At 44.2% G+C, this 27,723-nt stretch overlaps 1 protein-coding gene across 1 annotated transcript in view; it reads left to right on the top strand.

The window, feature by feature from the left end:
• The window catches only part of tusc3 (tumor suppressor candidate 3), a 69,104-nt gene that overhangs the window by 26,635 nt on the left and 14,746 nt on the right, over window positions 1-27,723 (top strand). Inside the window, exons 2-6 of the mRNA XM_061245669.1 lie at window positions 6,178-6,347; window positions 10,003-10,120; window positions 13,718-13,858; window positions 16,101-16,241; window positions 16,640-16,729. Coding sequence (XP_061101653.1) covers window positions 6,178-6,347; window positions 10,003-10,120; window positions 13,718-13,858; window positions 16,101-16,241; window positions 16,640-16,729 — 660 coding nt within the window. The remainder of the gene's footprint in view (window positions 1-6,177; window positions 6,348-10,002; window positions 10,121-13,717; window positions 13,859-16,100; window positions 16,242-16,639; window positions 16,730-27,723) is intronic.

Raw genomic sequence — 27,723 nt, 5'->3', positions numbered from 1 at the left:
ACTAATGTCCTTATGGACAGAAATGGGAATCGAGTGTGAGTATTACTCCTCTCATCTCCAACATGCTTTAGTCCCTGTTTATGGGGTAGATGTATCATTTTCTTCACTGGTAAATTACTTTTTCTTGATGGAGAAGAATTGTTATTTCATTTGTATCCATCTTAAGTAGTGAACATACACTCAGTGATCACTTTATTAGGTAGACCTGTACATGAGTTTTTTCATGCAAATACTTAATCAGCCAATCATGTGGCTGCAACTAAATGCATACAGGCATGCAAACACGGTCAAGAGGTTCAGCTGTTTTTCAGACCAAATGTCAGAATTGGGGAGAAATAGGATCTAAGTGACTTTGACCATGGAATGATTGTTGGTGCTAGACAGGGTGGTTAGTGTATCTTAGAAACTGCTGATCTCCTGGGATTTTTACACTCAACAGTCTCTACAGTTTGCAGAGAATGGTGTGAAAAAGAAAAAACATCCAATGAACAGCAGTTCTGCAGGCAAAAATGTGTTGTTAATGAGAGAGGTCAGAGGAGAGGGGCCAGCTGACAGGAAGGTGACAGTAATGCAAATAACCTCACATTACATCAGTGGCATGCAGAAACCTCTAAGTGGTTAGGCTACAGCAGCATAAGACCAATAATTCTAAAGAAATAAGTAATAAATACCTAATAAAGTCCTCACTGAGTATAGTTTAAAGTCGGTATTTATATTGGTTTATATACCACTAACTTCAAAGGTAAATTCTAGCTGTTAAAATAACAAAAAAAGTAAATCTGCACTCCAGCAGGAAGCTGTCTAACAGACTTTTTTTTGCTGCAGTTTAATGCGGCCTCACCCAACACAGGCCCGACAGCCTGTCATTTTGCAAAATAATAAAATAATGAATGGTTCAGAGGATCAGTTCGGGGTTGACAGTTTTTTCTCAGATCTGGATGTGTAACTGGTTCTTGTTGACCTTTATAGCTGAGAAAACATGAGAAGCAAAGTCCTTTTCCCAAGCTTGGTGTCCCATTTTCCTTTAAAGAATCGCTAACATTAAGCCTGTTTCAGCCTAATCGAAGCCCAGTACGGACTGATGTAGAACAGTAAATTGATCTACGGTATGAGGAAGTGGAGGGGAAAGCAGGGCAAGAGGTGGGGGTTGGGTTGCAGTGATCTCGTCAATATTTGCTTCAGCCGTTTGATGTGGGGAGGTGGAGATGAACACCAGCCACATTTGCACATCACACATATTGTTTGATGTGCCCTGACACTAATTAGTTCATTCTTGTCCTACTTAGAAGACAGAAACTGTAAAAATCTGTTGGATCCAAATAAACATATAGTGCTAAAAGAATCTGTTTGTGCTTAGTAGGTCATATGTCCAGCAAAGACAAAAAAATAAATAATTTACATCAAGCCATTATTCTGTTTTTTAACTCTTTCCACTTTGGCCCCCTAGAAGGCAATTTCCACCTACTTGTACTAGTCCTAGTGTCAATATTTAAAAAACTATTTGCTGCACACACATGTTTGAAGGCTTAAATTAAAGAAACAGTCATAGCTTCATAACCAGGTGGAATATTTGTTTCCATAAATATGTCTATCGAATAATTTGCAAAACAAATATTATATTTAAAATATAAACAAACGTATATTTCTACCAAACCAGAAATATGTTGGCTGGACATTCAATAAAAGTGGAAAAAAACCAATGTGTTTATCCATGCAACTGCTGAATTGTATATTTTATTTATTTTATTGAAACATGATTTTTGACTTAGATAAATGGTATCAAGGATTGTTAGAATACTCCTCGTCTGTGACTAGGTCAGGGTTGTAAACCGTGAGAGTTGCATGGGGGAGCCTGCTCTTTTATTGCCCTGCTTTGCAAATAAGAGGCTGATAAGCATCTAAAGTGCTGTTCTCGCTAGCGGAGAGTCTTTTTAATAATTGGGCATAGCCATCTTGCTGTTTTATTACGTCACAGTTTTTACTATCTTAGAAATATGAACGCAACAATAATTTGGGATGTTGACAACTCAACCACAAGGATGGGGTTAAATAATCTTTCCATGTGGTTGTCTCCTTGGAAAAAAAGCAGTGAGAATATATTTATTATTTTGTGTACTCACACTCTTCTAAAAAGTACCCATTTCTTTAGTCTTATTAACAGGTCTTCACAGGTAGTAATGACGGCTTTTTTTACGGTGACTAAAAACAATTCAGCCGTACCGCTCTCTTGATGTCTCTAGAAATGGCGGTAAAATCTCAGCGTTCACAACACCAGAAGCTCACAAACGATGAAGGATTAACATCTTTTGCTAACTTGCCAGTCTGGACACTTGTATGGTGCTCTGTAGTGATGTTTACTGAGGGATATTGTTAGGTCTTGTTGAACAATATTACTATTTACTAAGTAACCAAACACTCTTTTCTCTAAGAATCCGAGGAGATTTCAGACTTGAATGCCCAACTTGACCGTTGCCATGACGATTAACAGAAAACGGACTCTGCAGTATTACAGAAAAATTAGAAGCAAAGGGCAGTCTCTGGATTTCTTTCCTGTATTTGCATAAGAAAAGGGTGCCGTGGCTCACCTTGGCACCCTTTGTCTGGTCCGGTATTGTTCGCCCGCTCAGATTAGTGGAGCCTTTTTAAATACATGCAGAGATTAACAGAGCTGTCACTGCCCCATTCAGAGCCCGCCATGCAGATTTGTTCTCATTTGTCGACAATGCATTACTAACTGTGAAAATACCATTCTCATAATCAAATCAGATCTACTTCAGAATAAAGGCATACACTGCAGAAAAGGTCTGCCTTAACAAGTGTTTTAGGGCGCTTTCACGCATGCCTTGTTTCGTCCGGTTGAACCAAACCCTGGTGCGATTAGCACCTTGTTGTGCTTTGTTTGGGCAGGTGTGAACACAACAATCACATCTGGGGCGGTTCCATTGTAGTGAGAAAGCAATCGACTCAACAAACCTAAAACAACTAATCTGCTGTGCAAAACTCATGGGGCAGCACATTCTGTTTGTAGCTTTAGCTGCTAGGTAGCTGCAAACAGTGAGAAAGACAACATATCCTACGGAGGTGTCTAGAGGTAGCATGTTGTCAAATCAAATGCACCAACACATTGTTTTTGAGATGTAGCCCATCCAGAGAATCGCAACTCATACAATTATCCATACATGCAGCTGCTCCATTTTGATTCTTTGCTTTGTTTTCCCAAAGGAAGATGATACATTTCCCCAACCAAAATTCTCAACAACAAGAGAACAGCTTGCACGTGCCATTTGTTTACAAGTTATGGTCTGCTGTTTAACAGTGCCATGTGAATAACAAATCGAACCAAAGGGAAGGTGCAGCATTGTAACATATTAGTCCATGAAACCACAGGTGTGAAATGCCCTCAGTTTTGTAATGAGACTTAAAATCTTACTGTTTTCCCTCAAGCAAAAAATATTAGCTTGTTTTAAGCTACTGTTTGTTTAACAAGTGAAATTTCCCATTGACAAATCTTGAAATGAGTCAAAACTGCCAATCATTTTGTGTTATTTAGTAATGATAGAAGTACGTTTTTAAGTAAATAAAAGACTAAAATACCAGTTGAGATTTACGTATTTTGTAGTTTTTGTAGTATATTTTATTTTTCGGTGATTTGTTGGCCACCCTGCGTGTTTATGATCATCTGCTGAGTGGCTTTCCTGTCCTGGTGGTCTACGGTGAGGACCAGCCTGTTGGCCTGGAGTTGAGGGCTTTTTATTTCTGAACGAGCAGAACGCACAGTGATTGCAGGACTGGTACTCGTAAGTGCGTTCTGGAGGCGGCTCTGATGGAGGCTCAGCGTTGGGTGCCCTTGAACACGGATGCGACAGCCCAGCTGGTGGCTCCTGGCAACGGCGCTCACGCCAAGCCCGGGAGTGGTGCAGGATGGCGTGTGTCTTCACCGCGCACGCGGTCGCTCTGTCGCACACAGGCCCTCAGACACAGCCTGCTTTGACCCAGTAAAACCATAACATGGATCATGGATTTGGCGAGTCAAACGGTTGAAACTGTCGTTGCAGTTATTGTATTGTTGCCATTGTTTTCTGCAAGATACCATTTTCTTTCTGAAAGCTCAAGTGTTAGATTTAAAATGGCCGTTGGTAGATTACTACTACGAGTAAGGATAAACAGTTGAAGATTCATATTGAAAGTGGCAGTAGCAGTTCTACTAGCAGTAGCAGCAGCAGTAAAGAGAACCAAAATTGCTATACACCATCTTGTACTATGGCTGTATACCATCTTGTACTACAGTTTTCATGTTCATGCAAATGAGTTTCATGATGAACTGGTCTTTTTGGAGATCACTTTTTAGCCCCCTTTTCATTCAGTTTGGGGTGTCCACACATGTCTCATCCCTGCGCCTTCCTCCGTCTGTTCAGCAGAGAATGTGGTTCTGCAGTGCCACTCTCCTCCAAAATGCAGACAGTTTACAGGAGACAGATCAAGCACTGACAAGTACAGCCCTTCCCTGTACTGCGGTCAGTTATGCTCTGGCCGGTCACTGGTCATGTAATGGCTCAGCACTAGCACTTGGACTTGATCTCTCAGGGAGGACAGCTGGGAAACCAACACCATTCAGAAACGAGAGCATCGGGAGGGCGTGTGTGTTTACAAACGGCGTCTCTTCGGCCCAGACATCACCCTGTTACGCATTCTGTGCCTGTGCTGTCCACCTGCCGTTAGCCTGTGCTGTGGAAAATGCAGCAGGGATCAAGGATTTTCCACCTCGCCTCACTAGCAAACCCGTCTTTTCTCTGTATATCAAGGACTTAAGGCCTTCCCGACTGCAGACACTAATCCCATTTCTCAAGCTCTGCCTCCTGTCCCAAAACCAAAATGTTAAAAATGTAAAGCAGGAAAAAAAAAAAAAAAACATTCTGTGGGCATTTTTCTGTTCAAACTGAACTAAAATGTTAAACCAAAGACATAAAACGATTATGGAATAGGACATAAGTTATAAGATAAAACACTGAGTTACTGACACCAAGCTTTAGGAGGACAGGTCTAAGGCATAATAAAGTATAGAAATAAACACGGGTGCGTCAAATGGAACCAGATAACTGACTTTGTTTATTGTGGAGGGGAGGTGCTGTAAAACTGCTGCATAACTGGGTAATAACTGCTTAATAAACGCTTAATAACCACTGCTGCAGTATGAACGCAGCTTGCGTGCCCCCATGCGCTCTGGTGTGCATTTGAGAAGCAGTGCTGGGGACTTCGCTGGTGGGACGGTGAGCAGCCGGCGGTGTGCTTTTGGGAACCGCGGTAACGAACCGGTCCGCCATTACACATACAAGAGGAGAGGAAAGTGACCACAGCCGCTTTTCCACTGAGGACTGAGGAATTTCCTAACAGCTCCACCCAGACCCCTTCCTTTTTAACAGTGTGTGTGTGTGTGTGTGTATGAGTGTGTGTGAGTGTGTGAATGCGTGTGTGTGTTGGGGGGGGTGTGTGTGATTGTGTGTGTGAGTGTGAGTGTGTGAATGCGTGTGTGTGTTGGGGGGCTGTGTGTGATTGTGTGTGTGTGTGTGTGTGTGTGTGAGTGTGTGTGAGTGTGTGAATGCGTGTGTGTGTTGGGGGGCTGTGTGTGTGTGTGTGTGTGTGTGTGTGAGTGTGCGTGTGTGTTGGGGGTGTTTGTGTGATTCTGTGTGTATGTGCGTGCGTGTGTGTGTGTGTGAGAGAGAGTTTGTGTGTGAGTATGTGTCATTCTTGTCGTCATCAGTGCAGGATTTATGGTGCCGTTGAGCTTGCTCATACGTCTGCACTAAAGTGTGGACCCTCATGTGCAACAAGCCACATGAATAATCCCAGCAAAGTTAATTAAGAGCAGAGCAGGAAGCTGCTGGATGGGTCCTTCAGTTCATCACGGTGATTAAGTGCACACTCTGCGGGAGGGAGAGAGGAGGGGGAGAGGAGGGGGCACGGTCACCCGTGTGCTCTGCCTTCCCTCCTCCTCCTCCTCCTCCTCTTCTCTCCCTTTCAGAGGACATTTTGTCATGGGCGGAGTCAGACGTGACATTGGCTGGTTGACGTGGCGCAGGGGCAGGGGCAGGTTCAGGTGGGACAGAGGCTGGGGCAGGTGGGACAGGGCCAGGGGCATGCAGGGGCAGATACTCATGGTTCTCTCTCTCTCCGGGGCAGAACATGCTGGCGGAGAAGGTGGAGCAGATGATGGAGTGGAGCTCCCGGCGGTCCGTGGTGCGCATGAACGGGGATAAGTTCCGCCGCTTCGTCAAGGCGCCGCCCAGGAACTACTCTGTCATCGTGATGTTCACCGCCCTACAGCCCCAGAGACAGTGCTCCGTCTGCAGGTAGGGTCCGCCTTCCATGCCCGCTTTAGTTCTGCCATTTAGTTCTCACCACTGTTTGAGGGCTTTTCTCCCCATCTGCTACTCTGTAAAGCGTCTTTGTGGCAGTCTCCTGTAAAAAGCACCATACAAATAAAATTGAATTGAAACTGAATTGCATTCAGCATTGCACAGTGCATTCCTCTTCAGAGGTGACACATTGCACTGCAATTGGCCGAGAATGTTCCAGCGATGTTAGCAGGTCAGTGGCAATTGGATATTCTAAATTGCAGAGAGAAAAATAACAAAAAATGTTTTTTTCATAAAATGATTCCTGGAAATGAAGTAGGGTATTTCAGTAAATAAAGAGCCAGCTAGGTGCTATTTAATACAGGGTGAAACTCACTGACCTGGGGACTGCATCTGTTATGGGTTTCTCTCAGAGCACAGAACTGAGTGTCTACAGTGTATTGAATTAAGATTATGTGGGAAATTAACATGCAAATTACAGAAAAATAGGCGAAAGTTAATTCATTCTGGGACAACCTTTATGTGGCCTGTCACCACTGGAGTCCCGCGTGACCCATAATGGTGTTTTAATCGCCCGCTGTCCTGGTAAATATGTTTTGCATTCCCTTTTAAAGCCACACCAGCCCTGACAAGTTTTTAAAAATGCATTAATCTTGCCAGGGGGGAACACATGCGCCCCGTTCAGGCGAGATGTCACTCCCGAAACGTGTCCCGCAATGTCACGCGTGTCTCGCTCACAGCCCGGGCAGAGAGGTTTACGCGGCGATACGATCGCGGAGTGCCGCGGCAGGGAGGGAGGAAGCATTGCGTGACGGTTGAGCGTTGACGTGTGTCGTGGGAGGGATGGCTCTCTTCATCTCCGGTTCGGCAGTACGATGTCCTCGCCTGCCTCCACACCAACGTCAGCTAATCGTTTTTTAAACAGCAATGCAGTCACTCCGCCGGTACCCGGAGATAAAAGATCCGCACAGCTACTGGGCCCTTGGACAAGGCCCATAATCCCGCCTTGTTCCAGGGGGGATTGTCCACTGCTTACATTACATTACATTATTGGCATTTGGCAGACGCTCTTATCCAGAGCGACGTACAGTTGATTGGACTAAGCAGGAGACAATCCTCCCCTGGAGCAATGCAGGGTTAAGGGCCTTGCTCATGGGCCCAATGGCTGTGCGGATCTTATTGTGGCTACATCGGGATTAGAACCACCGACCTTGCGGGTCCCAGTCATTTACCTTAACCACTACGCTACAGGCCGCCTTAGTCTAATCAACTGTAAGTCACTTTGGATAAAAGCGTCAGATAAATAACTTTAATTATTCAAGTCAATTGCTTACAAATGACTTGTCATCGTGGTATGTTGCATCCAGGTCCCACTGCATTTGAAATAACACAATTCCAATTCATAATGCAAACACATAAATAGTGAACGCAAAAATTTAACATTGATGCATGTTAACATGTCATATTATAAGAACTGTAAATCCCGAAAGACAAGTGTCTCTGTATCCCTTTTCTTTTTTTTGTGCAGCTCATGTAGTATTCATGAGTGTGGTTGTTTTGGCGCACAAGGACACTCTTGTCAGCTTGCTCTCTCACGGAAACTTTTAACTTGTAACAGATTTCAGAAGGCAACCTTTGTGCCCCGCTCTAATTGAACAGTGTTTTTGTTGTTGTGGCTGTTAGCCGGAATGAGGAATCGAGCTGACTGGAACAGTGCAAACTTAGAGGGCATGAGAGTTTGGAGATTTCCTAGACTTTGTGGGCCTTTTGGCTTCAAAACAAAAAGTAATTAAAACAGACAAACAAAACAACAAAGTCTAACTGAATTGCTGTGCAAACATTTTAGATGAAATAGTATATTAGAAAAGTCCATGTTTCAAGATAATTAGGATGAATTCAGCACTGCCATGTGAGCAGAAAATATAGCCCATGCAACAGCGAGATGTGTAACACAGTCCACCTGGGGGTGAATCCAGAGCCACATACAAGCATCCCCGGTGCTGGTAGTGTGATCCCAGGCCATGGCACCTTCTGGCCTGTGATCCCTTGTCTATCCATTACCCTCTCTGCTTTCTTCCTGTCTGATGAAACAAAAAAGGCTCTGTGGTCCTGATATCCATAAGAAGACATTTGTGTGGTTTTAAGTACCAAAAACAATTTCTGTCCAGTTTTAGATGTCTATTTTCTAGGGGCCTCTCATGAGCTTTACCAAGAACAAGCTGTTTTAGTGACTATGTCTTTAAGGCTCATTAATATTAATGAATCTCTGTTCTGATTGGCCGGCTAGCTGAACGCCGTCTGTGCCGAGCGCTTGGATTTGTTCCAGCTCCAAGGGGGGCCATGCTGAGGCAAACAAGCGCATCGTTATGATGTCATAACTTCACTGAAGTCCAAACGGCTTGTTAAAATGCACATTTTATTCAGTCAGATTGTGGAGATTTGCTTGGGGACCGTTTTGATAGTTTCACAGTGTTTTTATAACACAATTTTATAATCCACATAGCAAGGGAAAAGTCATTTTCCACAACTTGGGACAAAATTTAATGTGCACGCTCTCACAAACACACGCACATGTAAGACACACATACAAACATACAGATGCATGCACGTACATGCATGTACACACACACACACACGCCCACACACGCTTGCAGGCACAGACACACACGTGCACACGTGCTCAAACAGACAGACACACTCACACACACATGCACACATACACACACACACACATGCATGCACAGACACACTCACACACATACATGCACACATGTGCTCAAACAGACAGACACACTCACACACACATGCACACACACACACACACACACACACACACGCATGCATGCACAGACACACTCACACACACACACACACATGCACACATGTGCTCAAACAGACAGACACACTCACACACACACACACACACACACACACATGCAGTCATGTGCTAAAACAGACAGACACACTCACACAGACACACACACACACATGCACTCACACACACAAATAAACCTTCATGCTTGTGCCACAAGGGTACTCCAGTTTCCCCCAGGGTACCTCATAAGGGATGGGAGTGGGGCTCTGTCATCAATCTCCTCATGATAAAAAGGACCACAAATTGGGCAGTGCACCATAAATTATGGCGCAATCTGACAGACTGATACATGAGCAAGCTGAATAAAATGGATGACCACATTCAATATTTGCAGTACACTTAACTGGGATTCTAATTAAACCTTCATCCTGGAGAAAAAAAAAAAAAAAAAAAACTTTTTAGAATGCTTTCAACATTTACAATGTATTATTAGAGAAGAACCAACTGATGGTCTCTGCAGTAAAGCGACTTCACTCCTGTTGGGCTGTGGTTGCTTTTTGCTTTTATTTTTCAACGGAGAAATAAGTGGGTATCTGTCAAGAGTGTTTTTCCCCCTGCAATACCGGCACGTAATTAAAAAAAGATGATGCTGGAAAATCAGTGTTTTCAGACGGGTCGTTATTTCCTTATTTTGGCATCTGAGCAACAAATTAGCGGCAGCGCGGCCTGCACCATCAGCCTTATTAAACCTCACACGGTGACGGACAGCGTCCTTATTCGTCGGTTTCATTCATTTCGCTCCTGTGCTCCCTCCCTCTGTCTGCTCTCTCGCAGGCAGGCTAATGAAGAGTACCAGGTGCTGGCTAACTCGTGGCGTTACTCCTCCGCCTTCTCGAACAAACTCTTCTTCACCGTGGTGGACTACGACGAAGGGGCGGACGTCTTCCAGCAGGTGAGCCCTCCGACTCTCCAGGGTGGGAGCGCCCCTTCGCCAATTTGCGCAAATTCCCGTCAGGGCCACTCAAACCGGTGCTACTGTATGCGGTAATTAGCGGGGAGAATACATTAAGGGGGGAGGGGATGGGGTAATAAATAGAACTATGAACCCAAGGTGACTGACTGGTCTTTGAGCTGTCGTTTCCCATGTTTTAAGACGTTCCATCTGCTGTTTTAGTTCTGTTCTGAATACACATTCAAGCCGCCTGTCAATGATATATTCTTGGAGTACCAAGTCAGTCCCTGTGCCTGACTGACTATGAAAGGCATTTGGTGCATTGAATACACACTTGAGCTTTTTTCACCTAATTCTGAAAGGCGTGCTGTATGTTTGTGATAAAAGGCGTAGACTCATCTGATTTCTCCCTTGAGTCCCGTCAGTCATTCAGTCAGAGATGTTGCAGATGTTCCAGGCCAACAAAGGTTGCCGCACCAGGGGAAAATAAATAAATAATAATATCAACACTTTTTAGCTTGTACTGTACCATTACCATTCAACAGAAAACATGCAATTTGGTCCCAAAATTGATTTCATTGCCATTTGAAGGAGAGACCGAGGAGGAAGTTTGTTCTGGAAGGAGGTCCGCATCATTCCGTTCTATTCAGTGTAGCCCCAGTCCCGCCCAGCTGCTGCCTTCATGGGTTTATGCGGTGCTGCATACTCTCGGACCTCCATGGCACATGATTGGCCACCCCAGGTTTAATGATACTGCATAGATTTTGGTGTGCTTATATCTGGAACAGTGGCTGAAGCCGCCCAGTCAGCTGATCCCATTAGCAAGACCTGAGCTGGTCTGCTCCAAGCTGTTCCGTTACGGTTTGGTGGACATACATGTGAAGCCGACTGTTAAATGCTCGCAGAGCCCAACCATACTCCATCACTGAGCTCACTGTTTCAGCCCAATTATTCTCCATCACTCCATCAACATCAGTCAACAAGACCCATTGTAAATCCCTTCCTATCATTGAAAAAGGCTCACTGACATGTTGACTCACCCTCTGCCTGTGTTTATAGTCCTTCAATTTTGGTTTCAATATATACACTTTACAGCCTGACACTCTGTACAAAACATTGTGTAACTGTACAATAATTCAAGCTCATTGAAATGATATTCATCCCTGCTAAAACCTCTCCCCATCTGGATCTCTCCATTTCCCTCGGGGATACCACACTCACGCCATCACCCAGTGCTCGGCGTGGTGATGGACAGCAGACTGTCCCTTTCCGAGAACATTGCGGCGGTGACCCGGTCATGCAGGTTCTTCCTATACAACATATGGAGAATCCGCCCCTTTCTCACCCCCTACTCGACCCAGCTCCTGGTCCAAGCGATGGTTCTGTCCCGCCTGGACTACTGAAATTCCCTCTTGGCTGGCCTCCCAGAGTCCGCCATCAGACCCCTCCAACTTATCCAGAATGCAGCAGCTCGTCTGGTCTTCAACCTTCCCAAATACTCACACGTCACCCCCCTGCTTACTTCCCTCCACTGGCTGCCTGTCATGGCTCGCATCAAATTCAAAACATTGGTGCTAGCCTTCCAAGCAGCTTACCTACAAAAAATCATCAGACCCTACACCCCTGCCAGACCTCTTCGTTCAGCCTCCACAGGCCACTTGGCACCTCCCCCTCTCCGAACCTCCACCTCACGCTCACGATTACTGTCTGTTCTGGCTCCACGGTGGTGGAATGTACTCCCCGTTGAGGTCAGAACTGTAGAATCTCTCCCCACCTTCAAGCGCAAACTGAAGACGCACCTCTTCAAGCAGCACCTCTCCCCATCCCTCCCTACCTCCCTGTGAACCTTAATTGTTGTCTTTGTGATTTACGTTGTGTTTCGGTATGTTTAGTTGGCTAGGTAAGCAGTATTTGGATAGTTAAGTTTGGTCACTTTTGCTTTGTTGTTTGTTTGTTTATTTGTTGTTAAAAAAAATAGGCCCTGGTCCTTATCTTTGTTGTAGCAATTGAAATTGTACTTCCCTCTAGGGTCTTTCAGCGCACTTATCCCTGGTTATGGGTATGCACTTTGTTGTACGTCGCTCTGGATAAGAGCGTCTGCCAAATGCCAATAATGTAATGTAATGTAATTGGTTGAAAATTGCCACAGCCAATGGCGTTTCAACATCAGCGCATTTACAGAGAAGGGGGAGGGATAGACAGTGTTGAGGTTTGAAGGTGTTTGTTGCTGCTATTCCTCTCTTGACCGTTAGAAGTCTGAAATGACCCATTGTACCTTTAAGGACCAATGTGGATTGATTCCTGTCCGTCACTGCTGGACCCTGACACCAATGTTAAACACAGGTTACCTGCAGTAATGTGCCAGAAACTTTGGTGCCACTGCTTTGCATGAAAATAAACAGACACGATTCCAAACGTGCTTCATTAACATTTTCATTCTTCAAGGTAAAATGCCCCTCTCAGGCAATTATATAATTACAGCTGGAGTTTGAAATGACATGTAATTAAATGCAGACGCACTCTTCCTCTGAATTGTTTTTCTTAATGCGAGATTACTCTGGACGTCTCACCCGTAACACAAGACATGCTCAAAAGCTCATTCGGTACAAGCAAAGTAAGTAACTTGGTAATGAGGCCCCCTTTGAGTGGCGGGGCCTTTTATTGTTGTTTTTAATTACAGGGGGAAGCAACAGAGGTGACTGTACAAAGAGGCCGCCATTAGCATTCATGATGCGGCCCTCATTGTTAATCCGCCCAAATGATTGCTGTGGTCCTCGCTTTGAAGAACATCATCAATTAAAGTTTGTGGTGTGTGTGTGTGTGTGTGTGTGTGCGTGTGTGCGTGTGTGTGTGTGTGTGTGTGTGTGCGCGTGCGCGCGCGTGTGCACTGGGCGGGTAAATCATCCTTCTTACCTGTATGCATTCAGGCCATTGCATTCACCTTCAGACTCAACCTCAACAAGCATTTATATCAGGGCCGTTCCTGTTCCTGGATATCTGCTGTCCTGTAGGTTTTCACCTTAGCCCTAACGAAGCACACCTCATTCAACAGATAATAATCTAATTGAGCTGCTAATTAGTAGAATCAGGTGTGCTAATTTAAAGTTGAAATGAAAACCTACTGGACGGTTGGGCAGCCCTGCTTTAGAGTGATTCTGATCCAGGATCTTTAGCGATGGGAAAAACTATCTGCACACCTCCTGGGTGCAAAAGAGCACAGGCAGAGGGAAGGGTGAGTAAACCAATAATGAGTTGGGCTTGTGTGTGTGTTGTCACTGACTACAAACCAATCAATCCATTTTGCTCTTGATGGCTCCAATCAGGGCCGCCGTCAGGGGTAGACAACCTAGTATGTTGTCCCTGGTCCTGGAGGAACAGGGACCCAATGGTCTCTGAACTTGTGGTAAATATTATTGTCCATATAATGTAATGTAATGTATATAATTTTGTCTCAGGCCTAGGAATTTCACCCAGCAGCCTTGGCTCCATTTGCTTTTGGGTTTGTGAAGTCACCTCCCGTCGCCCTCGATCCCTCTCTAGTGTGAGTGCCTCTGCTGTTGCTGGATTGGTTGACATTTTGGGTTCTCTTTCCTCCAGCTGAACATGAACTCGGCCCCCACGTTCATGCACTTCCCCCCGAAGGGGAAGCCCAAGAGGGCGGACACGTTTGACCTCCAGCGCATCGGCTTCGCCTCGGAGCAGCTGGCCAAGTGGATCGCCGACAGGACAGACGTGCAGGTCAGTAACTGGGCAGGGCAAAGGAGAGAGGGATGGACCAGCTCCAAAGGTCATCCTTTGCCTGTAGACCAGAGCTATCCAACCCTGTTCCTGGAGATCTACTGTCCTGCAGGTTTTCATTTCAACCCTAAATTGGCACGTGTGATTCTACTAATTAGCTGCTCAGTGAGATCTCTAGCTGTTGAGGTGCGCTTGATTAGGGTTGGAGTGAAAACCTACAGGAGAGTAGATCTCCAGGAACAGGATTCAGCAGCCCAGCTGTAGACTCTTTTAGGTCATAGTCTCCATTGATATTTACATTGCAAACACCAAAACAAACATCCATAATTCAAATAAGGGCTTACCATTGACATCATCTAACACTTTGTAAAGGGTAAATCAATTTTAACAATTAATTTGTTTGCCTGATAGCACTAAGCAATGTTTTTCTGTCATTAGCTTACATATTTACTGTAAATCATCAGCCCTGATTTAATTCATTGAGGCAAGAATGACAAAAGCACTTTGCTGAAGTACTAGCTCATAAGTGGTAATAACATCATCCTTTTTTTGGTTTTGTGAAAGCTCTCTCCACAAGCGTTTGTGATACACAACAAGGCACAGTTCTGTCCTAAAACACGCAGGAGTGGCAAAGATTATGGCATCATAAATCTAGGTCAGCCTACGTCGCTTGGACTGTATCAGGGTTCATTATGAGGAAAATGCAAACGTTTCCTTTATCAAACTCAGCATTCTGCGTAACTTAAGACACTAAATTTAAGCCTGCGCCCTCGTACTAAAGTACAGAAGCAGCAATTTAAATCGCCTCATGGTCAGACTTTCTCAGACTCTTTTGTATTAAATCCTGAACGACCCGCTGACTGGGCCAGCGGGCCGCGGGGTGTGGCGTAATCAGCTGTAGCGAAAGATGGTTTCTGTCAGTAACGCAGGGCTCTTCTGCTCCAGTGGGTGCCTGCGGTCTACCTGCACCAGCAGTGCATACAGTCCGCTCCTCCAATGCCATGACAGGGAGGGGAAGGTGTGGGTTTGCTGTCCCAAACAGCCATGTGTTGGAAGGGGCCTGAGAATATGACTGCCCATTGTAAATTCTAAGACAAGAGAAAGTAGGAGATAGACATTATAGAACCTTTTCAAGGTTTTCTTCAAATGTTTATTTATTTTCGAAATTTTAAGTCAGTGTTCTAGAGAACAGTGATCATTACATCAGCATCATGTCAGCATTCAGTTAAAAACATTCTAATGACATATTTAATTTCATGGCTTAAAGGGTTAAGAAATCCCTTCTGTTGTCCTTGGCTGTGATTACTTCAGACCCAAGCACCTGCATCCCTTTTTTACCCCAGAACATGAAATTATGGCACTTATGACACTTCAAAAGGAATGCATTGGCATAGCTATATCTACATATGACAAGATCGCCAGATTGATTTGAATCAGAGTGCCTGTGTTTGTTGTTTTGAGGTTCGTTGTTGGATTCTCTTCCTAACGTGGGATAGTCCAGTTGGATGGAAGGCGAGGATGGTGCTCTCAGCACTTGGGTCTCACGGGCGATATTATGACCTTCGGCAAAGACACAAACATCTTTATGGGCCTCGGGTCCAGGGCTCCTTTCCTCGTAAAAATCGAGCGGACTGAAGACTAATTCGCCTCCAACATTTACTGCCATTTCACAGGGGCCGGGAAACAAACAAAGCCGGCAGGGAAGAAAATTGTTTTTTGTTCTCTGTAGGTTACCTTGGTATGCTCCAAGACGGCTTAACATAACTGCTGACAACTCAATTCACTCGAGGGGTGTTCCCACGCCACGGCACTCCATAACCTATGCAAGATGACTTTCAGTGCCAATGTTTGTGAAAGACTTACTCAGCCGTACAAATAGTGTGGCTCCTTGTGTGTGCTCACACCCGGCCAGAAAACACTATATCACAGGAATTATATGTCCAATAAATCAAGATTAGGTCCAAGCTAGCTGGAACAAGGTTTCACCAACCCTGAAATGAGTCATCAGTGAGTCACCAAAGCGATTTTTGTTGGTAGAAAACATTTTCATTCATGACTGAACGAAGGTAGTACTATAGCTCCTCTCATTAAAGGCTCATTCTGCAGTCATTGGTGAAAGCCCTTCCTCCCCTGATCACATCATCAATCTGATGATGTCATCCTTCTCAACAAGGGCTCTGAATCCTGAATGCTGTCTTTGGCATCGCTGGTCGGATACAAACAAACTCTGTCTGCGTTTCAGATCCGGGTGTTTCGGCCGCCCAACTACTCCGGCACCATTGCCCTGGCCCTGCTCGTGTCTCTGGTGGGAGGTCTGCTCTACCTGAGGAGGAACAACCTGGAGTTCATCTACAACAAGACTGGCTGGGCCATGGCTGCGCTGGTGAGCCTGGCGGACCTGAACCGAACCAACGGCTTTCAATTTAAAAACAGCATTCAGTTCAGACCCGTGTAGCATATCTTGTAGCATAACTTACTGAACATGCTTTCATAAGACATTAACTTAGGAATGTTATAGATGCTATATCATGTTATTAAGCTATTATTGTTTTTCAAAGTTACACCATGAGCAGGATCAAGTGACTCCTTAGTGTAAATGGGTATATTGTGAGCATGAGTGATGCGTTTTAAACCCAGCTTGATGAACGCATTTTGGAGGAGCATGCTTGTTGCCAGGCAGATTGATTGTCGGCATGATGGGATTGTAGAGCTCAGGAGCACCTCGCCACCTGTAGCAATGAGGTGCATCTTCCTCCTCTTCCTCTTCCTCCTGCTCCTCAGTGTGTGGTGTTCGCCATGACCTCAGGCCAGATGTGGAACCACATCCGCGGGCCCCCGTATGCCCACAAGAACCCGCAGAACGGACAGGTGGTGAGTGATCCTCCATCTTTATTCCTCACTTTCTACCCCTCCTTTCTCTGTTTCTGTCATTCTCTTGCCATCCTTGTTTTTGTTGCAGTGTCAACGTTTGGGGGACAGTGATTACAACAGAACTGGTCTGCCATCCTTGCAAATAGGGATTAGAAAACTTTAGGAGAGTGGCTATTTAGAAAAGGTTCACCTATCAGTTCTAATTGATTTGAATTGAATGAAGTGTTTTGGCAATTTAATTCCTTCATTTTTTTTGAAGACCAGGTCATGCTCAACAAAATAATTAATTAAAATGTATTTTGTTCAAATATGCGATGCATTTTAATATTTGCATAATAACACTATATGTAGGAAGATATTTAAAATTCTACATATGGTGTGAGCTAGATGCTGTTTTCTGCCTCTAAGTGTTATTTAAATGCAGACGGACCGGGGAAAACAGAGGCTCGGCTCAGTGTTGCTGTGCTTCATTATTTGAAGCTGATCGGCGGGGGAGTAAGATACATAAACGCCTCATTGTGCCGAGAGGAGATCAGCCCTCCCAGTACACCAGGGATATCCATCAGTCTGCCCGCCGCAGTCAATACAGCCATCCGTCTTCATCAAATTACGCTGTTTCTGCTCTTCTCTTTTTAATTAATGCTAAATAAACAAGGAGGGGATAAAGAGGCTGTCAGCGCGTAATCCGCGCTGTCCTCTCTGAGGCGGCCCTCGGTCATGCGTTCGGTCTCTCTCCCCCCCCGGAATAACAGCTCTTGACTTTGGGCTGAGTGATTGCAGGCTTTTTCCTTAATGCCCCTGCACACCCACCTCCACCTTCCCCCTCAGTCCCTGCAAACAGCTGTAAAGTCTTAATGACTCATTCAGCTGCTTTTCACACCACACTTTCCCTTGCTCCTCCCTCATTTTCTCCCTATTCTTCCACAGACGAGGGGGGCCCTGTGTTGGAGAGGAGAGAGGGAGAGAGAGCTGAATATGGCTGATTTTACAGCCCGCTGTTTAACGTGTGTCGCAATCTGTGTTATTGACAGGGGGAAATTCGACGCACGTGCAGCCTCGATCTCGCTAGCGGTGCGATCTTTTTCTGACGCTATAATGAGGACGAGCTCATGGTGCTGGATACGCAGTGTTACCGGGAACGTGCCAGAACGCAGGATGGGCTGGCTTCTACCCTAACCCCCCCCATCACCCCCACACCCCCATCCCCACTCGCCAGGTTAGGGTAACAGCGGCTGGTTCAAGGATGCGTTCCGGGGCAATTAATCACTCCAGCTAATAATTCACAGCAGCTGTAGTCTGGTGTGTGAGCTAAAGTCACCGTGGGAAACAGCTCTGCTGGCTCATCATTAGTGACAAGAGCAGTTTCCCATTTTCCCCCAAAGTTACACATTTTCAGGGACTCTGCAGCTCATCAGAGGACTAGTGAAGTGTACTCATGCACCTTGCCAGTGCCGCGATGTTCAGAGACAAAAAATATATACTTCTTTCTCAGAATAGTTATTACTTACCCTTATCCAGAGCAACATACATACTGTAGCTTACTTTATTTACTCATTTATATGTATTTATGAATTATACATAAAATCTAATTATACAGCTCTCGAATATATTAACTGAATTAATCCAGGTTAAGCGCTATGCCCAAGAGCACTGAAGCTTTGTCTCACCTGTATTCAAATGTGCAGTTTCAGGCCCGGTTTCCCAACCGTCACAGAACCCTGCCACCCGTCCTTGCTCCCTCAGGTCAATAAATACAGACGCACCAGTGTGAACGCATTCTGCGAGACTTCAGTCCCCGAATAGATCTGCGTGTTGTTTGTTTCCGAGGACTCTGAATGCCTTTGAGCTGTAAATGCTTTTTGCTAAATATTCATTAGAAGTGATTCTCCATCACAGAACAGCAGTAGATTCCCCAAAGGCCATTACCCGCACACAGCTATGCTGCCAGAACAAAACATATTGTATAGATCCTCTACTTGTAGATTCCACAGTACACGTAAATCACAGAGTAGCAGCAAAATGAGCTGAAGAGGTTAAATAAATAAGGATGTGGAAAGCGTCTCAGGCTGACAGTTAGGATGGAAAGGGGAATCAGTAATGCGTAATGAATTGTTAAACAGGAAATAAGACTTGTTTATGGTGTGTGATTTGGTTGGGGATGGAATGGTTTCGGGGGGAAGGGGTTCATGAGCTATGAACTTTTATCAGTGGTGCTGAGGTGATCTATTAAGGGGGGGTTAATGTCCACAGTTCAAATCCCCTGAAGCAAAGCTGGGGCCGTTATGAATAATTCAGCCACAAGCATTGATCTTCCAACATATAAACACACCGCTGACAATATCCCCCCATCCCCCCATCCCTGAGGAGACCAGCATCTGTACCACCGTGTTTTCTCTTCTTCTTCACTTTTTTAATTGTGGAAGGTACAGTATGTGCATCCAGACTCATTAAATGTGCATCCAGACGCTGCGCTGTACTATGCATGAAGCAGGAAGAAAAAGTCAGCAAGACTTTTGAAGTTTGAAGTTCTAAAAGTTACCTAAAGTTTAAAAGTAGCCTCAGCTGAATATTTTAACAGTATGGTGAGGTAATAAATCTAGATGCAACAGTGACGTTTATTTGCATAGCGGTTTTATGGTGGGCAGAATTTCAGTTTTATGGTGGGTGGACTTTGCAGTTTCAGTTCCAGAGTCCTTTTACATTGTTTCCACTATAGTAACTTCGGGTAGCACTCCTCACTCAAAGGCATAGAATCAGCGCCATTTTGAGAGCTCGAAACCCGTGACCTCAAGGGGCAGCCCATTGCGTTCTCTTACTCCTACAAAAGTAGCCACCTTTGGGCTAGTCTCCGTCTATGGACAGCTAGTGTCCTCTTGAGGAAGTTAACTGTCCGTTATTCAGAATTAAAATACGTACGAATGCATAAATATGTAAAATAATAAACATACATGCGTTGCATTGCATAAGGCCGAATAATACTGTTCTTAGGTCTGCGCTTACCATTGCGCATTAAAATATTTACTATATATTTTAATGTGTGATGGTGAGAGCAGACATATTTTTCAACAGTACATGATTCACTGAGTGCTAGGGATTTATTCACAATACCCATATTTATTAGCCCGTTGCTTGTGTAGTAATCTGTACGATTCCGAACCTGGTACAATGAATGAACTTGCTTCATTTGCATAAGAAGTGCATTAGCAGACACACAAGCACAGAAGTGTGCTGTTAAAATAACGCCCGGAGTGGGTGTCATCCTCTCCTGTGGATGTATCTGCTAGTCCAGACGGATCCCTGTAGTGGGAGATGTGTCAGTGCAACAGAATGTTCTGCTGGTCCTTCTCACCTCCTGCACCTCCACTGCCCACATTTCTTATAATATCATAACGTTCACGAATGCCTGTCCTCAAATGAGCACCATAAAAGGAAACCTGTATCTCCCATAGTTACTAATTTCCCACTCCAAGGGCCAAGGTAGGGCTGTAGATACACAAATGGTGCGATGCTGCTGTTCATTACATTACATTACAAACAAATAAACAAACAAACAACAAAGCACTCCAGTCAACCCCATCCTGTGTCAAACTCCAGTCCTGGAGGGCCACACAAACTCCAGTCCTGGAGGGCCACAGTGTCTGCTGGTTTTCTGGGTGTTCTCGCCTCCAGTGCTTCATTTAAGTCATTGTTCGGCTAATGTGACCTATATTTATACAGGGCAGGTTCAGCGCACGCTCATTTACAACAAGCCTCTATAATCCCTCCTCAAATAGTGTAACCTGCATGTTCTTGGCTTGTGGGAGGTAACTGGAGAGACACGGAGAGAACATACAAACCTACAAAGCCAGGATTCAAACCCAGGGTCTTCTTGCTGTGAGCTCTGTGTTAACCACAGTGCTAGCCACTGCACCACCGTGCCACACCTTGTGCTCAGGGCTTTAACTGACAGCTGAGTGAACGGAAACCACAAAAACCTGCGGATACTGCAGCTCCCTGCAAGTTTTTTGCCACTGCTGTGCTAGGCTAATCTCAACACAACTAACCGAATCGGCTTACCTAAATGTGCAGGTCTGTATTCAGGGCCCTTCCCCCGGTTTCAGTGCACCGATCACCCGCAGTCTTCCACAGCTCCATCAGAGTGCTCAGCCAGACCATTACAGGTCCCACTGCACCTGCCTGTACTGTACATCCAGGAAAGTTTTTCCAAATTTGTTTGCAACTCTTTTGAATAGAATTCTTCCCCCAGTCGATGTAAATCTTTTCCTCTAATCTCATTTCAACCTGCGGCCTACAGTTGTGTCCACAGAGACTAAACAGAGCTTAGCTCAGCTCAGCATTATGCTTCATTAGCCTCTTATAAGATTTTAAACACTTCAATCAACACCCCCCCCCCTCCCTCTCTCCCCAGCTCTCACCCTTTTCCCAGACTTTAGAAACTCAGCATCTGAAGTCTGCCTTCTGATTTAACTCCAGTAAAAATGCACCTCTTTGTGAAATCATATTACAGTAGCTGCCAACACAGCTTTAACCCTGTTAATAACTCCTGCCAGGCTGCAAAACAGAGTCCAGAAATGCTCTTTTTACACATTTAGAAGGAAAAGGCTGGGGGCAGCACATCGATCTCATCACCACCCACAAAGGGAGAGTTTCTGTCAGTACGGTATTCCCCCTGTCAGAGCGACTGCACTGGCCAGTCAGGTGGACTGTGTCAGCTGTGTAAGACATGATGTCTGATTGCGCAGCTGTGTAACACAAGATGTCTGATTGCGCAGCTGTGTAACACAAGATGTCTGATTGCGCAGCTGTGTAACACATGATGTCTGATTGCGCAGCTGTGTAACACAAGATGTCTGATTGCGCAGCTGTGTAAGATATGATGTCTGATTGCGCAGCTGTGTAACACAAGATATCTGATTGCGCAGCTGTGTAAGATATGATGTCTGAATGCACAGCTGTGTAACACATGATGTCTGACTGCGCAGCAACGCAGTGGACTGCAGTGAGAAAGGCGTAAATCACCATTGGCCATTACCAAATCAGCGAGGGAAAAATAGGGATAGAAATCTGTTGAAAGGGAAATGGTTCGAATGAGCAAAATGCATATTTCTCTGTGTGGTGAGAAAGGCCCTTTACAGCCGGTGTAGGGGTGACTCTGGTAGTGCCAGGCCAAGGAAGCAGAACGAGAACCACAATAATGCACGTCCAACCTCTCAAGCACGGTGTCAGCAAATACAAAAGCTACAATTTCACTATCTGCTTTGAGGAAGCAGAATCTGTAACTAGAAGCTTCAATCTCAGAGACAGACAGATAAACACACACTGCAATCTTGGGATGTTTCATTTTAGAGGACTGGGGCCTGGAAAAAGAAAACTGGTTATTTCAGTCTTACAGAGAGGCTAAGCAAAATCTTTTTCTTTTCTTTAAAAACCGTCCATATAAATGGACCCTTGTGGAAAACAGTGTTAACAATTTAATGTGGCCTGTATACATTTGCCGTTTAATTCTGTAGTGGTGCTCATGCAGCGAGAAATAAGATGTTATGTTAAAATGGACAGGAGACACAAAGCAAGGGAGCTTATCTTTCTGTTGCACTGAGGAAAGAAGCCACTGTTAAACGAACACTGAGAAATACTCAACAGGAAAAGGGGCCGCCCATTGCTGTGGAGGATTTTGCAGTCGACAGTTATGCCTGTGCATCCGTGTGTGAAATTAACAGTTAAAAAAAGAGGAGAAAAAACAACCTTGATTTCTGAACTTAATGCAACATTTGCATGAAATGATATTTTTCCCCCACCCTCCATCATAGTAAAAAGTGCTATAGTGGCATTTTATTTGCCTTCAAGAGCATAATAAAGTTGTTTTCATAACTTCAAAAGGTGGCTGATGTAGGCGCACTGACCAGGGAGGAGGATGTGATTGTTTGGCTTGGTGAAAAGTTTCCCCCCGCATTTTAATGAAACAGAAATTAAACTGCATCGTTCAATCCATCTGTCCCGTTTTCCCCTCATAAAGTTTCCTCAGTATGTCATTCATAACCATTCTCCTCACAGAGATCTCTGAGGCGTCCACAATTTCTGTGATATGATCGCACTAAGATTTTAATAAGAAAGTTTATCAAAGCAATAGCAAAGTGATGTCAAAATGTATCAATTGCAAAGAGAGACCCAGGAAGCTCGCCGTGTCCTCGTTGCCATGGTAACCCCACGTCATCTCCTCTGCACAATTGATCATTGGTCAGGTTTAATGTCATGGATCTCTGGCAGCCAATAGCAGGCTCTGCTCTGGCAGACTTAAACCCACTCAGCCCCTGGTGGGAAGAGGCCAATCGTGTGTCGCTGCTGCAGATTACCGGCCATTTTCAGCCGATGTAGCACAACTGAACCTGAGGCTTGAGTCTGTGCTTGTGGTTTTACTGATTCACTAGGGAGCCCCATTAATGTAATTACAAAGAGCTCAATGACTGTGGAGTAGATCACCTGTACTCACTGTGTCATTTACAAATTCAAGTTGTTTTAATCATTATCAGTCAGTTGATGGAGGCATGGGGTGCAGCAGTCCATGTAATTTACTTCATCTAGCTTTCAATTTCTTTTTTTGTCCCACACACGTTTTATAATTCATCAACAGAATTTCATTAACAGAGTTTGAACTTTCACAAAAAGAGAAAAGTAGGTACAATGTAAAGTTCCAGATCAATGGAATAAAAAATAATGAGAAAACTTCAGGCAATTATCTTTGGCAGAACTAGAACTAACACACACTCGTCCGACTGGTCACATGTATGTGTATGTGGCAGTCAGAGACAACCCCAAGGACTCATCTCATCATAGCAAACATTCCAATCACCATCATCTTAAATGAACAAGCATCCCACACAGTACATTCATGATTGTATGATCATTAACAGAACCTCTGTAAGACTGGGCATTTCCACTGCCACACAGCTCTCTACATACTGTATGTGAACTGGCCAGACACAGTTTGCACACACTCTGTGCTCCTTGCTTTTATTGGGAACGTACAGTATAAGCCAGGACTTCCACTGAGATTCGTTCAGTCGATTTTCATTTAAACTAATTTGGCACACCTGATTCTACTAAATACAGTAGCAGATCAGTGAGATCTGTAGCTTTTGAATGAGGTGTGATTTGTTTGGTTTGGTGTGAAGATCTCCAGGAACAGGGTTGTTGTTGCTGATTAATCATAATCATAATAATTCTTTGTCATATTATTATTATTATTATTATTATTACATGTAGCGTTGGCACAAGAGTGGTGTTGAACAGCTTAAAATTGTTGCCTGTCACACAAGCTGACACGATACTGTATATACAAACACAAGCCACTGCCTTAAGCAGTGTTTGATACACTGTGTGTTTTCCCGCAAGCCAGGACCTTTCAAATGTCTCAATATCACAGCTGGAGACGAGTGTATGCCAGGTGCTCCCTGGAAGAACAGAAAAACTGACAAGGTACAAAAAAAAGAATGTTTACTTAGTACTGCAAGAGAAATAAGGCAGCAGCGAAGTCGGTTCAAATTATTTTTACCCAACACAGGTAGTACAGTGAGGTAATAAGCAAGAGGCACTTTACGCTTTTTACCCTTCTGATTAGTTCTGTTTATTAAATGCTGCAGTTGTGTTTTTTCCCTCTCGCATTACCTTGTGTGCTTTTAACAACCTGTTTTTTGTCAGATAGTGATCATAAATTAAAACTCTTATCTGGCCTGTGCGGTTAATGAAATCACGCAATTATAGGTTATTAAATGCAGTGGATCCACCAATTTGAAATAAATCCAATATTCTGTGCAAGTTTATGGGGGAAATGGTAGGTTCTAGTGAGTGCTGTAGAACCATTAATGACAACCTTGAGTCAAAAGTGATTTAGCCTCAATCATCCAAAAGACAACAGCCTGTACTCCATCAACATTTGTCCTTCACTTTGACTTACTGCTAAACACAGGCAAAAGCAGTTTAGTTTTGTTGATTGCTAACTTGCCATAACGTTCTTTATGGAACTCTCTATCATAGGTGTGAAGTGTGAAAGGTCCTAGACAAAAACCATTTTGCCTAACAAAGAACCCTTGTACGGTGGACTTCAGACTACATCGCAGGAAAACGAACGTCAGTTCATGGACCTCAGACCTCATGGGATGTTTTCCTTCAAATGAGAGCCATTTTCCTTAAACTGAGAGCCGTTTTCCATACACCCATGGACGTTTTCTGTAGATGAAGGACGTTTTCTGTAGATGAAGGACGTTTTCCGTAGATGAAGGATGTTTCTATGGAAGGGTTGCTCGTAGAACCATTTTTTATGAGAGTGTAGGGAAGAAAATAAATTCTTGCAAATCACTGTCTCGTGTCCATGGTTTAACCACACCCAACCTTTCTCAACTTCAGCCATACAACAAGAGAAACTCAAAGAAGGTGGGCAAACAATTCTCATTAGGTTAACAAAGGAAGACGTTGTTCTTTCAAGTTTCATTTTGTTGTCATTTGATACAGTACCTATAAATACAAATGGTGAATATTATTTGGCTTTAGCACAGGGATATTTGCTGTATTAAGCGGACTTTGCTGTGAACGTCGTTAAATAAACGCTCACCATGGGCCAGGACTTTTTCCCAGGGTCATTATTTCTGATTCAGGGGGACAAAGACGATTAAAAATGAATCTCTGTAGCAAACGGGTGATTTCATTGTTGTGGCGACGGGAAAAGTGTGGAGAAAGCAATAATATGAGCCCAAGCAGTGGGAAGGTGGCAGTTTAAATGTTAATGAGTCACATTCACGTAAATAGACGATTTTACGGAAATAACCAGCAGACAAACTTTTGCCTGAGGCCATTCACCGAAAGGGAGTCAATAGTTTCCAATTACTGCTCATCATTTTACAAGCTTAACTGACTGCTCCTTGATGCTCTCAAGGCACATGTTTCTGGAAAATAAAAAAGGAAGTATAATCTATATTTATAGTATGAGAATGAATCCCAGGGTGAAGTACTCACTTGGACATTGTAATCATGCTACAGCTCCAGGACTGTCACACAGGCAGACTTACAAATGCACAGAACGGCCAAACCAAGAACCTGGGCTGAGTTTTGCCAAAACAAAAGCCCTTGTTGCCACTGAACTCAGTAGTTTCATGGAACATCTATCATAATACAAATGTTGTATTATGTATGAAAGGAAAATGTAAAACGTGCTTCTATGTATTACTGTGTTAAGCAGTCATTGCCTAGTAACCTGCAGTGAGTGTTCAAGACGTGTCAAGCATTATGTTAAACGTTTTATAGAAGTGGCCTACCCAGCCACAGGGTGGCCAGTTTAGTTTCACTCGGTTGCCAGATTTTGGAATGGTGGGTAATCTTGCTTCCTGAGAGGAGTGAGGCGTTGCTCAGGGTGACAGACGATAAAAAACAAAGCTTTTAGTTATTGTGGGCCCTGTGGTCATTTCCGGTTTCATCTCAGGCCATGAAAAAGTGTTGGGCAAATGAGTAAATATTGATGTCCAGGAAGAGCGTGCAAGAGTATTCTCCATTCGGTGTCATAACGGGAAGATGCAGCCAAGGTTACAGCACCAAATAACTGTGGGAAATTTAAAGGAAGAGACCGAAAGCACCAAATAGCAGGCTGATACAGTGCAAACTGATTAGCAGGGAAATGGGTGCACGGAGATTTAGGTCATAGAAACCTCTACACCACAAACTTCTTAAATTCCCAAAATTGGTGGTATTCTGGACTTGTTTTTATTTTTTCCCAGCCAAAATATCTCACTTGAGTGACCTTGGAACTGGAACCAGTTGTAAATCAGTTAATAGCACTGTAAACCTAGAGCTAGGTTTTGAAACAGCTGGTAGCTGCTTGACCAGTTCAGACGGTAGCTGATCATTTCAAGCTGGTCAAAGCTAGATTTTACACCAGGGGGATAATAACAAATAAGGTTCTGATATGCCCTTGTCATGAGGTACTGGATGCACAAGGTCAATGGATTACACAGCAACATAAAGAGCTTTACAGAAAAGAGGGTTCCCTTCTTGCCTACCCCTGCACTATATGTTGCTGTAAGTGCGATATTAAATGGTGAAGAGGATGAAACTAAAAGCCAGGCCTTCTTCCTCTGTTTCGGTTATTACGCACTACCCCCTCCCCTTCATGGATGTACAGATGAAATGCAGTTATTTTAGGAGCCATTTGAGTTCTGTTAATGTCATAATTCAAAACCAATCCAGGGGGCTTGGGCCTTATGATCTGGCTGAGGCTGTACTGAAGCTCTTCTCTTTCATGGCTAATTTAACGGCAGGTCTCCCGCTATGGCCGTCTCTGCAGCCAGCGCCTGCTGCTCGGGCGGTGGTTCCTGTTGGCGGAGGCCCGTGCTCTTTACCTTCGTGATGGAGTCCGCTCCCGTGTGCGTTAACGTCACACTGACATACGGCTCGGAATTCCGCCCGCTCTGCTTGTGCAGGCCCTGTTCGGAAGACAAGCCTTAGATCACAGCAAGTCGTTTTATCACTTTATATAAATTTCAGTGCCCTGCCGATGACAGTTTTCTCTGAATAAATCAAGGTCTTAAACTTCACACAGCGCTTGCATTGATCAGGTGAGGTGTAAAAAGAAGATACAACTCGCGTTTTTATACTGCAGAGCTCACAGAAGCACTATCAGAGGTTACTTAGTTTTATTCCCCACTGCTATGAAATACCCTGCCAAGAATATGCTGGTTCCCTACTACCATAAGCGACGTTTAGCACACTGTTCCATACGCTCAATTAAGCACAAAGTTCTGTCCCTTTGCCATGCTAATCTGCAATCACATCACACTTTTAATGAACAATATTGTTGAGAGCAGCCTAATTGAAATGTATGTTTATAAAAAAACAGCTAACATTTTGAAGCAAATGCATACGCTGTACTGGAGGTATCTAATAATGATCACATGCATGTCCAATACACATACAGTACTCCTTGTACACACCCTATCTTTGACCTCGGGTCA

This window comes from Conger conger, chromosome 6 (genome assembly GCF_963514075.1).
Source record: "Conger conger chromosome 6, fConCon1.1, whole genome shotgun sequence".
Lineage (NCBI taxonomy): Eukaryota > Metazoa > Chordata > Actinopteri > Anguilliformes > Congridae > Conger > Conger conger.
The sequence above is the reverse complement of the archived record's forward strand: the minus strand, read 5'-3'. Positions and strand labels throughout refer to the sequence as shown.